The sequence below is a fragment of the Bison bison genome, unplaced genomic scaffold (assembly GCF_000754665.1).
Source record: "Bison bison bison isolate TAMUID 2011002044 unplaced genomic scaffold, Bison_UMD1.0 scf7180017864263, whole genome shotgun sequence".
NCBI classification, from domain to species: Eukaryota; Metazoa; Chordata; class Mammalia; order Artiodactyla; family Bovidae; genus Bison; species Bison bison.
In genome coordinates this window covers 4,040,235-4,053,452 of record NW_011494835.1, presented here as the reverse complement: position 1 = coordinate 4,053,452, position 13,218 = coordinate 4,040,235, and the positions used below count along the sequence as shown (strand labels likewise).

At 37.8% G+C, this 13,218-nt stretch overlaps 1 protein-coding gene across 1 annotated transcript in view; it reads right to left on the bottom strand.

Moving 5' to 3' along the window:
* SLC9B1 (solute carrier family 9, subfamily B (NHA1, cation proton antiporter 1), member 1) overlaps nt 1–13,218 on the bottom strand; it is a 69,774-nt gene that overhangs the window by 18,339 nt on the left and 38,217 nt on the right. The window contains exons 4-6 of the mRNA XM_010848273.1: nt 9,733–9,903; nt 8,174–8,316; nt 6,945–7,072 (exon numbers count right to left, since the gene is read on the bottom strand). Coding sequence (XP_010846575.1) covers nt 6,945–7,072; nt 8,174–8,316; nt 9,733–9,903 — 442 coding nt within the window. The remainder of the gene's footprint in view (nt 1–6,944; nt 7,073–8,173; nt 8,317–9,732; nt 9,904–13,218) is intronic.

The following is a 13,218-nucleotide window of genomic DNA, read 5'->3' as shown; positions in this document are numbered from 1 at the left end:
CTCAGATATGCAGATGACACCACCCTTATGGGAGAAAGTGAAGAGGAACTAAACAGCCTCTTGATGAAAGTGAAAGTGGAGAGTGAAAAAGTTGGCTTAAAGCTCAACATTCAGAAAACGAAGATCATGGCGTCTGGTCCCATCACTTCATGGCAAATAGATGGGGAAACAGTGGAAACAGTGTCAGACTTTTTTTTGGGGCTCCAAAATCACTGCAGATGGTGACTGCAGCCATGAAATTAAAAGACGCTTACCCCTTGGAAGGAAAGTTATGACCAACCTAGATAGCATATTCAAAAGCAGAGACATAACTTTACCAACAAAGGTCTGTCTAGTCAAGGCTATGGTTTTTCCTGTGGTCATGTATGGATGTGAGAGTTGGACTGTGAAGAAGGCTGAGTGCCGAAGAATTGATGCTTTTGAACTGTGGTGTTGGAGAAGACTCTTGAGAGTCCCTTGGACTGCAAGGAGATCCAACCAGTCCATTCTGAAGGAGATCAGCCCTGGGATTTCTTTGGAAGGAATGATGCTAAAGCTGAAACTCCAGTACTTTGGCCACCTCATGCGAAAAGCTGACTCATTGGAAAAGACTGATGCTGGGAGGGATTGGGGGCAGGAGGAGAAGGGGACGACAGAGGATGAGATGGCTGGATGGCATCACTGACTTGATGGACGTGAGTCTCAGTGAACTCTGGGAGTTGGTGATGGACAGGGAGGCCTGGCATGCTGTGATTCATGGGGTCGCAAAGAGTCGGACATGACTGAGTGACTGAACTGAACTGAACATCCCATCTACAACCCTGCCTTGTCATTTCCACTTTCACCTCCTCAATCCTGCAGTAACTATGTGGAGTGAAGCACGTGGTCCCTACCAGAACCCTCGAGTCAGGCCAGTGCACACATTCCCCAGCTGCTGCTTATTGACTCCTAACCACTAACACCAGCAGCTTTGTGGGAGCCTTGCACTGCTAACAGAAGCTTGCCTACTAATGCTAAGGAGATGCCCCACTTCCCCGTTTCAGACAGCTCCTGCCAGTGACTGACTGATGTGAGGGTTTAACAGTTCAGTTCCTTTGCCTCTGGCTGTACAACCTTCCTGGTTTACAGACAAGATTTCCTGAGGGACTCAGGAAAAACCTAGAATTCTCTGAAAAAAGGTATTTGCCTAATTCAGTGGTTCCTGAACTTTACTGCACATTGGAACCACCTGGTCTACTATTTATCTGTTGCTGCTTAACAAATCATGCCCAAATCTAGAAGCTTAAAACAACACATATTAACTCACAACCTCTGTGGGTCAGCAATCTGGGTATGAATTAGCTGTATACCTCTTCCTACTCAAGGTCTCTCATGAGGTGAGTAGGAGAAACCCTGATCCCAAGTTTATTCACATGGTGGTTGATAGGTCTTCAGTCTCTTGCCATGAAGGCTTCTCCACAGGGCTGCACCCAACATGGCAGCTTACTCCCCCCCAAGAAAGCAATTAAAGAGACTGCAAGAGAGAACAAGGAAGACAGAAGCCATCGTCTTATGACCTAATCATAAAAGTAATGTCCTATCACTTCTTCAGTATTCCATTGATTAGAAGCAAGTCAGTAAGTTCAGCCCACATTTAGGAAGAGGCTATTACACAAACAGAGAAGGCAGTGGCACTCCACTCCAGTACTCTTGCCTGGAAAATCCCATGGACAGAGGAGCCTGGTGGGGTGTGCAGTCCAAGGGGTCGCTGAGAGTCGGACACGACCAAGTGACTTCCAACTTTCACTTTTCACTTTCATGCATTGGAGAAGGAAATGGCAACCTACTCCAGTGATCTTGCCTGGAGAATCCCAGGGACGGGGGAGCCTGGTGGGCTGCCATCTATGGGGTCGCACTGAGTTGGACACGACTGAAGCGACTTAGCAGCAGCAGCATTACACAAAGGTTTAAATATCAGAAATCAGTGATATCTGAGAGTTATCTTACCATTTACTTGGGGATTTAGAAAAAATGCTGATGCCTGAGTCACATTCTAAGACACTCCGATCTGATTTAGGAAGGAGTTTGATCTGAATACTGGGATACTGTAAAGTTTTTTTAATTGTAAAAAATACATAATATAAAGTTAACCTTCTTAGCTATTTTTATGTGTACATTTCAGTAGTGCTAATGATATTCACATAATCGTTTAACTTAGAACATTTTCATCTTGCAAAATCGAAACTCTGTAACTGAACAGTACCCTTTCCCCTCTCACCCAAGCCCCTGACAACCACCATTCTATTTTCTGTTAAGATGATTTTGAAGACTCCAGATATATCAGTGGACTTGTACAGTATTTGTTCTGACTTACTTCACCCAACATAGTATCCTCAAGGTTTATCCATGCTGTAGAATGTGACAGGGTTTCCTTTTACAGCTGAGTAATATTCCTGTGTGTGTGTGTATTTTCTTTATCCATTCATCTGTCCATGGATATTTGAGCTGCCTCTACCTCTTGGCTACTGTGAATTATGTTGCAATGAATGTTGAGTGTGCAAATATCTCTTTGATATCCTACTTCCAGTTCTTTGGGATATATACCCAGAAGTGGCATTGCTGGATTAAATGGTAGTTTTACTTTAAGTGTTTTGAGAAACCTCCAAACTATTTTCCATAGGAATGGTCCATTTTATATACCTAATAGCATGGTATGAATATTCCAATTTCTCCACATCTATGTCAGTGCTTGTTATTGTCTAGTTTTTGTTTTTTTTTTTTAATAGTAACCATCCTAATGAGTATGAGGTGCTATTTCCTTGTGGCTTTTATTTGTCTTTCTCTAATGATTATAAACATTGAGCACTTTCATATGCTTATTGGCTATTTGTATATCTTCTTTGTAGAAATGTCTAGGTAAGTTTTTTGCCCATTATATAGTCAGGTTTTTAAAATTTGCTGAGTTATAGGGGTTTTTTTTTTTAAACATATTTGAATATTGATCTCTTTCCAGATATATGGTTTATAATTATTTTCTTCCATTCTGTGTGCTGCCTTTTCATTTTGTTTCCTTTGCATGCAAAAATTTTCAAGTTTCATGCAGTTCCATCTATTTTCACTTTTGTTGCTTGTGCTTTTAGTGTCATATCCAAGAAATCATTGCCAAATTCAATGTCATGAAGTTTTTACATATGGTATGCTAGATATAATATTCTTGGTTGGCTGGGGCTTTTTTCTTTTTCTTTTTTTCTTTTAGCATTTTGAATATATCATCCCATTCCCTTCTGGTTTGCAAGGTTTCCATTGAGAAATTCAATTATTATCTTACAGGAGATCTTGCTTTTCTTTCATTGTTTTTTAAAATTCTCACTTGCTGTGATTTTTGACAGCTTGAGTATATTTCTCAGTGTAGGTCTCTTTGGTTTTATTTTAATGGGAGTTTTTTGATCATTTTGAATTTGTATGTCAATTTCCTTCCTCAAATTTGGAAGTTTGGGGCTATTATTTCTTCAAATAGGCTTTCAAACCATTTATTTCTCTCCTCTTTCTGAAACTCCCGTAATGTGTAACTGGCCCATTAAATGGCATCCCACAAGTCCCTTAGGATCTCTTTATTCTCCTTGTTTGTCATTTTGCTCCTCTGATTCTGTAATTTCAAATGACCTATCTTCAAGTTCACAGATTCTTTTTTCTGTCTGATTTAGTCTGCAGTTGATCTCCTATAGTCAATGTCTCATTTAATTGTATTATTCTACAGGTCCAGAATTTATTTTTGGTTCTTTTTTTTTTTTTACAGTTTCTATATGTTTGTTGGTATTCTCACTTTGTTCATGCCTTATTTTCCTGTTTTCTTTTAGATGTCTGTGACATCTTTGAGCTCACTGGGCCTCTTTATGATAGTTATTTTGAATTCTTTGTTGAGTAACTGATACATTTCTATTTGTTTAAGGCTGGTGTCTGGAGTTTAATTTTGTTCCTTTGATTGAGCCCTAATTCCCTGTTGCTTTGTATGTCTTGTTATCTTTTAATGAAATTTGGGTTTTGAAAAAACAGCCACCTCTCCTGATCTTTGTGGACTTCTTCAGTAGGGAAAGACCACCAATCAACCCAGCTAAAGATTCTGGAAATCTCTCAAACTTTTCTGTAATGTGCCTTCTCTGGCTTTGGTGCATTATATCCAGCTGGACTTTGGCCTTTTCCTACTCCAGAGTATCCCAAGTGTCTATTAGCAGTACTGCAATATCTCTGGAGTATAGCAACACATAGCACTTACCTTTGTTCTCAGTGGACCTCAGGCATCTAAAATGTGCCACTCTCTTTTCTGTCAGTGCTCCAAGTCAGATAAGACAGAAACCAGTCCCTTGGCAGCTTCTTAAAAAGCCAGAATTCAGAACAAATGTTCCAGCTTTTTCTTTTCCTCTTGAGGGAGAAGCCAAATGTTGGGTGTTTCCTCCTGATTGCCCCTTGCTGAGCAAGAGGGGCATGGGTATGATGGTTAAGGGCAATATAATGTTCTAATTGCTCCAATGTGCCTCTTCTTGGCCTTGTGCTTACATGGAATGCTGTAACCTCTCAAGTGGTTTCTGGAGTTACATAAAGGTAATCTGGTCCTCACATTGTTATGATACTGTCTTCATGTGGGAAAGTGAGGCTGGAGTTTCTTATTCTGCCATCTTCCCAGCATCACTCCTCTAATTACTCAGATTTTCAAAAGCTCCCCAGGTGATTTTAATGGGTAGCAAAGTTTTGGAACCACTGACTTTTCCTACACTCCTATCTGGCTTTCTTTATTCAGAAGTTTCTACTGAGAGCTCCCTTAATAAATAATCTGCATAATAATCTTAGTGAATTATCTGGCAATCCTGTGGTTAGGACTCGGTGCTTTCTTTTGCTGTGGTGGCCTGTGTTCAATACCTGGTTAGAGAACTAAGATCCTGAAAGCCACATGGTACAACTTAAAAAAAAAAAAAGAATCTTAATCTCAGTTTGATCTTCTAAGGAAACTTGCTTGGTAGCATGAGTGGCCTATTCTCTGCAAGAAGGCAACAGCCAACAGGTAAAATAATCACAAATTAATAGTAAGTTTCAACTTAAAAAATTAGTACCCATTAAATTATTACCAAATATTTGGGGAAAGTCAATACTTTGAATTGAGGCACCATATTCATTAAATGGAAAATTTTACACCTGAGGAAAGAGATATACTAAAAAGTGAACAATAAGAACATGACTTCAGAATAACTATAAATATCCTCAGAATCACGAAAGTACACTGTATCTGTTCATAACATTTAACTATTTTATTCTTAGAAATTAATTGTCAAAATAAAATAAATAAATAAATAGGTGATACAGACATAACAGTAGAGTGTGACTGAAAAGGCTAGAGAACTAAGCAGAGAAAATTTTCCAGTGTGTACTGCAAAGGCAAATAGATGAAAAGTATAAAGAAAAACTAATATATATGGAGAAGGGAGTTACAAAAGGACAAAATAAAAGAGAACTGAGGAGGGATAAAAGATATATTCAAGACCTGGACAAGAAATAGATATAGAGTCCTTTGATTGAATAAAAGATTCCACTAAATATTGAGTAGATCAAAATTTTAAGAGTCACCTAAGGATACCAAAAAATTGTTAATTTAGTTAGAAAATGCATACTGGGATCCACTGGAATGGGTTCAGTTCAGTTCAGTTGCTCAGTCGTGTCCGACTCTTTGTGACCCCATGAATTGCAGCACGCCAGGCCTTCCTGTTCATCACCAACTCCTGAGGTTCACTCAAACTCACGTCCATCGAGTCGGTAAGTGGAGGCAAAAATTAAATGGATTGAAAAATGAAAACAAGTTGAAGATATAGAGATAGTAATCATAGACTATTATTCTGAAGAACTTGGACATGAAAAGAAATAGATGATAGATAATAATAGATGGGACACAGGATCTAGGAAAATAGTGTTTGCTTGTTTTTGTTATAATATCTACATAAAATATTTTTCATAATTATAAAATACATATGCTATACATAATACATACATATTATATATATGTGCACATATAGCGTACAAGGAAAAGGCCATTAGATTAATTAAAAAATAGAGATAGGGACTTTCCTGGTGGTCCAGTGGTTAGGAATCCATCTGCCAATGCAGGGGACAGGGCTTGAATTCTGGTCTTGGAAGATCCCAAATGCCACAGAGCAACTAAGCCTGTGCAGCACAACCACTGAGGCTGCGTGCCTCTACTACTGAAGCCCACACTTAGAGCCTGTGTTCTGCAATAAGAGAAATCACAGCAAAGAAGCCTGTGCACTACAACTAGAGATTAGACCCCAATCACTGTAACTTGAGAAAGACTGCACACAGCAAGGAAGACCCAGCAAAGCCAAAAAATAAAAATTAAAAAAAACAGGGCTTCCCTGGTGGCTCGGTGGTAAAGAATCCATCTGCCAGTGCAGGAGACATGGGTTTGATCCCTGGTCTGGAAGATCCCACATGCCATGGAGCAACTAAGACCACGCACCATAACTACTGAGCCTGTGCTTGAGAGCCCGAGAACCACAACTGCTGAAGCCTGTTCACCCCAGAGCCTGTGCTCAGCAACAAGAGAAGCCACCGCAATAAGAAGCCTGTGCACTGCAACTAGAGAGAAGCCTCTGCTTTCCACAACTAGAGAAAAGCCCACACAGCAATGAAGATCCAGCCAACCAAAAAAATAAATAAAAAACTGGAGATGGATTACAATATAGAAGAAAAAATAAACTGATAAAGTGAATTATCTTAGAATTAAGCACTTAGGAGCTATGAATATTTGTCAAGGATATAGTAGATTTAGGACATGGTTCTATTTCGGACCAACTGATTTCCAAGATTCTCTACCACAGTGAAAAGAATTTTAATGATAAACTTTTCTATACAATATTCTGAATATTTTAATAACCAAGCATTTTAACTGAATATTTTCATAGAGAAAAATGAGAAAAAGTTACCCCAACAGAAATCCCCACTGCCAGGGAAAATTCATAAGGAAGTGGGAAATAACAGCAGTTGAACAAGCCTCCATTAAACATGGACCCATAGACAATCTTAAACAAACTCGCTTCAAATTCTTCAAAGCCTGAAATACAAACATAGTCACACTTAGACAAGCTTGTAGTGGCCAATAAGAAAATTATTTTAAGCAAATATTGAATTATATAATCTTTTTTGAGTGATAATCTTATTAAATTAAATCTCCCAGATATCCCATGTGCTTTAAATGCTAATACAGCTCATTTTATATGTCATCATATATTGGATTTAAACTATTTCATATTATAAAGTGCTGTTCTATTTTAATTATTAAAATGACTCAGTTTTCTGTGATTAAATAAATATTTCTACCCTCCTTAATCTTCCTAGTAAATAGTATATTGAAAGTATCCAATAGGTTTGTTTCCATCAGTTAACTTTTAGGGATGAATTGTGTGATTAGTGTCATAATTATAACATGCCAAAGGAGAAAATCACATAAAAAATGCATAATTAACTAAAAGGGAAAATTTTCAAATTTTCTCATTGGTTCAAATTTTTACCTGGATAATATAATAACTTATCACTGTCTATAATTATTTATGCTCTTCAAATACTTTCACCAATCTTATATATTTGCCACATTTGTTATATCCTGAATAGCTGTTATATTTATGAATATGTATCTTTAAAAAACTAATTTATGATTCCTTGATAGTAATATTTTAAGAAATATTTTAAAAGATTAGCTTTTATAAAAATATAAATATAATCAGGAACATAGTTCTGTGGGAAAAATTCCTGAAAGAATAATATTACTGAAATTCATAATCATTCTGAAAAAACAAAACAGAAGCAAAAACCTTTTATGGGATAACCTTATCCTCTGTTAACTGAAAAGTAAAGAGCTCTCCACAGAAAAGCTGTAACTCCAAAATAATACAAATGTTGCATAAGGGACATCTATCTCTATGTAAATAATTAAAGACTATTACTAATAGAGATCTTACATCACAGTGATTTCTTCTCATATTAGTAATATGATCAGAAGTAGACACTAAGGCGCCAATATTTCTGCAAAATCTTTGTTCTTTGTCTTAGTTTTGCTCTACCTGAAACAACTATAAGAAAAATTCTGCCTATTTTTCTTTTCCATAAGCCTCTAATATTTAAAATAACCATATTCAAGGTGTAATTGGAAATCTACCTGTGGATCGAGTCCAAGCCCAGCTCGCACTAGAATAATGGTAAGGGCGGTATTTCTTAAAGTTGAAGACAGTTCATTACTAATATAGGTAATATCACTGAGGAATGGAACATTCCTAACAGCAAAACCAGCCAGTAACATCCCTTAGAAGAAAAAAAAATAAACCACGTCTGATTCAGTTCATTTTTCTCAGACAGAAATCAGAAATGTTTAATATCCCTTCTTCAAACACACTGTATCTCTCATTACTTTGGTGAAGGATAGGTTACATACAAGTAGAGGGACAGCATAAAGGAATGGAGATAAGAAATGATATACCTCAATGGTGTGAAACAAGTAATTCAGTATTGATGGAACATTAAGGACTAGTTGGGAGTGGGGAATGGGCAGGAGGGGCCAGATCATGGAAAGCTTCCTTTACTCCCTACTTTCCCTGGTTTTGGCAGAGTAAAGCACTGAGGGTAAGTTTTAGGCAGGAAGTGAGATAACGAGTGTTGCATTGTCTATGTGATGGTACTGGTAAATGAGATAGACATAAAACTAAGGAGGGACCAGAAAAAAGGCTCTGCCATAGTTCATGGAATAGTTAGAAACTAATAGCCTGAGCTAGGACTAGAGTGGAAGCTTTGGAGAAGTGGAAAAGAGATCCAGTAAATACTTGTGAGGTGCTGAAGGGTGTTATGAACACAGAAAGGGTGTTAGAGATAGGATGGAGTGATTACCTCTTTTGGCAGTAACTAAATATTAGAATGTATTGAATACTTAGAAGATATAAAACACCTCTAAAAGAAGTTTTTCTGCTAATTTTCCTCTTGTCTACCTGGAGAGTTACATAGCAATGGTGATGAAGAAATAGGATGTAACATTGTTTAGGCAGATGATACACCAATGAATATACACAGTGGAGATGCCCAAGGAACTCACCCAAGAACTATAAAACATTTTGGTGCCCTAGTCATGATAGTATTTGAATCTTGTAATTGTATTTGAGGGCCTCCCAGGTGGCTCAGTGGTAAAGAATACACCTGCCAATCAGAAGACGCAGGTTCGATCCCAGGATTGGGAAGATCCCCTGCAGTAGGAAATGGCAACCGACTCCAGTATTCTTGCCTGGGAAATCGCATGGACTTCTAGAGAAGACTTGTGGGCTATAGTCCATGGGATTGCAAAGAGCTGAACATGACTTAGTGACTAAACAACAACAAATTTTATTTGAGTTAGGTTATCTATAGAAAAATTTAGTTTCTTTCAAATTTTTCCTTTTCTATAAAAAATGTAAAAGTTAATTTAAAAATGTCCTATTAAATGATAAAGCAACAACAATCATATATTGAGCATATTTAAATTATTTAAGAACATATTTCAGGAAAAATCTGTGTATGGAGAATAAATACTTCTATAAGCAAGCTATATATACACATATATAGTAAGTACACATATAAAAAAGCTATATAGATCATATTACATTGAAATAGTTCTAAATTATATCTACTCTGACTAGAACATAATCATAATTTACATATAAGTTAATGACAAATAAAAGCTAATTATTCACTTACCAAGAAGAGGAGGAATTTCAGGCACTGAAGGTAGTCTAATGACTTCTAAAAGTTTCCCCCCAATAAGGGCACAATAAAAGATAACTAACAGTCCAAATAAACTTCCATTAGGAAGAACTTCAGGGCCTGAGAATGCCCAGACTACACACCATATCATAAAAAGTATAGCTCCTGAAATATAAAAAAGCACATATTGATATATCTATCTAGACATAGATAATATACAGTAAGACATGAATCATAAATTACAAAGTCTTTGTCAACTTAAAAGAAGTATTTTTATTAAGAAATATTTTAAAACTATATGTGAATACTTAAAAGTTATAAACTTTCTCATTTGACTTTTTAAAAATGTCATAGCAATATGATGAGGTTTACTTCATTTTATATTTTACAGTAGTTTTTTCACAAGGAATAAGGTGATTGGTCATAATATGAATTCTCAAATTCATTAAAGTGCAGAGTGGCAGGGTGCCACATTTTTTAACGGCAGAAAACTAAATATCTATATTGAATGGATAACTCAGTTGGTGTTTGATACAAATTATTAAAGGGGATAATATGTGAGGTCTGATGGCTGGGCTCCCCTGGTGGCTCAGAGAGTAAAGTAAAGAATCCACCTGCAATGCAGAGACCCAGCTTTGATCCCTGGGTCAGGAAGATTCCCCTGGAGGAGGATATGGCAATCCACTCCAGTATTCTTGCCTGGAGAATCCCAAGGTCAGAGGAACCTGGCAGGCCACAGTCCATAGGGTCGAAAAGAGTCAGACACATACACTGAAAGTTTAGCTCTCATGTATCCTTTCTTTTAGGCAGTTACTTGAGGATGTACACTAATAAAACCAGGAGGAAACCAGCAAAAGTGAAAGATTTTAATCTTGGAAACAGGGGACTGAAATCAGGAGAGCATTGAAAGCTCTAGAATACAGTTTTCCACAGACCTAGAAAACAACCACAAAGGTGGAAGCAGAAAAATGAAGGTCTCTGAGAGGAAAGTCTCCAAGAATAAGGAGGAATTTTTTAAAGTTTACAAAACTATGGAACAAATCAGTGGTTGCCAGGGGATTCCAGGATGAAGGAGGAATGAATAAGTAGAGCACAGGAAAATTTTAGAGCACTGAAACTATTATGTATGCATATCATTAAATACATATGTTAAAACCCAAAGAATGTATAATATGAAGAGTTAGGGTTAGGGTTATAAGTCATGTGAAGGTAACGTACAGCATGGTGACTACAGTTAGTCACACTGTATTGCATTTTTGAAAACTGCTAAGAGAATAGACCTTAAAAAGTTTTAATCCCAAGAAAAAATATTTTAACCACGTATGACAGATGTATTGTAGTGATCATTTTGTAATATGTACAAATATCAAATCACTGCTATGCACCTGAAACTAATCTAATGTTATATGTTAAATGTACTTCAATTTTTAGACATTTTCAGACAAATAAAAGCTGAGAGGATTAACTGCTAGAATAACTACACAACAAGAAATACTAAAGGAAGGTTTTTAGGCTGAAGGTAAAGTATACCATATGGAAGCTCAGACTGCCAGAAAGAAATGTAAAGAATCAGAGAATATGTGGAAAAATATAAGGGATTGTTTTAACTTAAAAAAAGAAAAAGACTTTTGCCTTTTTAAGTAAAAATAATACAAATGTAGAAGTAAAATATATGATAAATCTAGCACAAGAGCAGAAATGCAGTTCAGTTCAGTCACTCAGTCGTGTCCGACTCTGTGCGATCCCATGAACCACAGCACACCAGGCCTCCCTGTCCATCACCAACTCCAGGACTTTACCCAAACTCATGTCCATTGAGTCAGTGATGCCATCCAACCGTCTCATCCTCTGCTGTCCCCTTCTCCTCCTGCCATCAGTCTTTCCCAGCATCTGCTGCTGCTGCCAAGTCACTTCAGTCATGTCCGACTCTGTGGGACCCCATGGACTGCAGCCTACCAGGCTTCTCCATCCATGGGATTCTCCAGGCAAGAACACTGGAGTGGGTTGCCATTTCCTTCTCCATTCCCAGCATCAGGGTCTCTTAAAATGAGTCAGCTCTTCTCATCAGGTAGCCAAAGTATTGGAGTTTCAGCTTCAACATCAGTCGTACCAATGAACACCCGGGACTGATCTCCTTTAGGATGGACTGGTTGGATCTCCTTGCAGTCCAAGGGACTCTCAAGAGTCTTCTCCAACATCACAGTTCAAAAGCATCAAGTCTTTGGCTCTCAGCTTTCTTTATAGTCCAACTCTCACATCCATACATGACCACAGGAAAAACCATAGCCTTGACTAGATGGACCTTTGTTGGCAAAGTAATGTCTCTGCTTTTCAATATGCTATCTAGGTTGGTCATAACTTTTCTTCCAAGGAGTAAGCGTCTTTTAATATCATGTCTGCAATCACCATCTGCTGTGACTTTGGAGCCCCCCAAAATAAAGTCAGCCACTGTCTCCACTGTTTCCCCATCTATTTCCCATGAAGTGATGGGACCAGATGCCATGATCTTTTCTGAATGTTGAGTTTTAAGCCAACTTTTTCACTCCCCTCTTTCACTTTCATCAAGAAGCTCTTTAGTTCTTCTTCACTTTCTGACATAAGGGCGGTATCATCTGCATATCTGAGGTTATTGATATTTCTCCTGGAAATCTTGATTCTAGCGTGTGGTTCTTCCAGCCCAGCATTTCTCATGATGTACTCTGCATATAAGTTAAATAAGCAGGGTGACAATATACAGCCTTGACGTACTCCTTTTCCTATTTGGAACCAGTCTGTTGTTTCATGTCCAGTTCTAACTGTTGCTTCCTGACCTGCATACAGGTTTCTCAAGAGGCAGATCAGGTGGTCTGGTATTCCCATCTCTTTCATAATTTTCTACAGTTGATTGTGATCCACACAGTCAAAGGCTTTGGCACAGTCAATAAAGCAAAATTAGATGTTTCCTGGAACTGGACGAAGGTTCATGACATTGTACAGGAGACAGGGATCAAGACCATCCCCAAGGAAAAGAAATACAAAAAGGCAAAATGGCTGTCTGAGGAGGCCTTACAAATAGCTGTGAAAAGAAGAGAAGCGAAAGGTAATGGAGAAAATGAAAGATATACACATTTGAATGCAGAGTTCCAAAGAATAGCAAGGAGAGATAACAAAGCCTTCCTCAGTGATCAGTGCAAAGAAATAGAGGAAAACAACAGAATGGGAAAGACTAGAGAGCTCTTCAAGGAAATCAGAGATACCAAGGGGACATTTCATGCAAAGATGGGCTCAATAAAGGACAGAAATGGTATGGACCTAACAGAAGCAGAAGATATTAAGAAGAGGTGGCAAGAATACACAGAAGAACTGTACAAAATGATCTTCATGACCCAGATAATCACAATAGTGTGATCACTCACCTAGAGCCAGACATCCTGGAATGTGAAGTCAAGGGGCTTAGGAAGCATCACTACGAGCAAAGCTAGTGGAGGTGATGGAATTCCA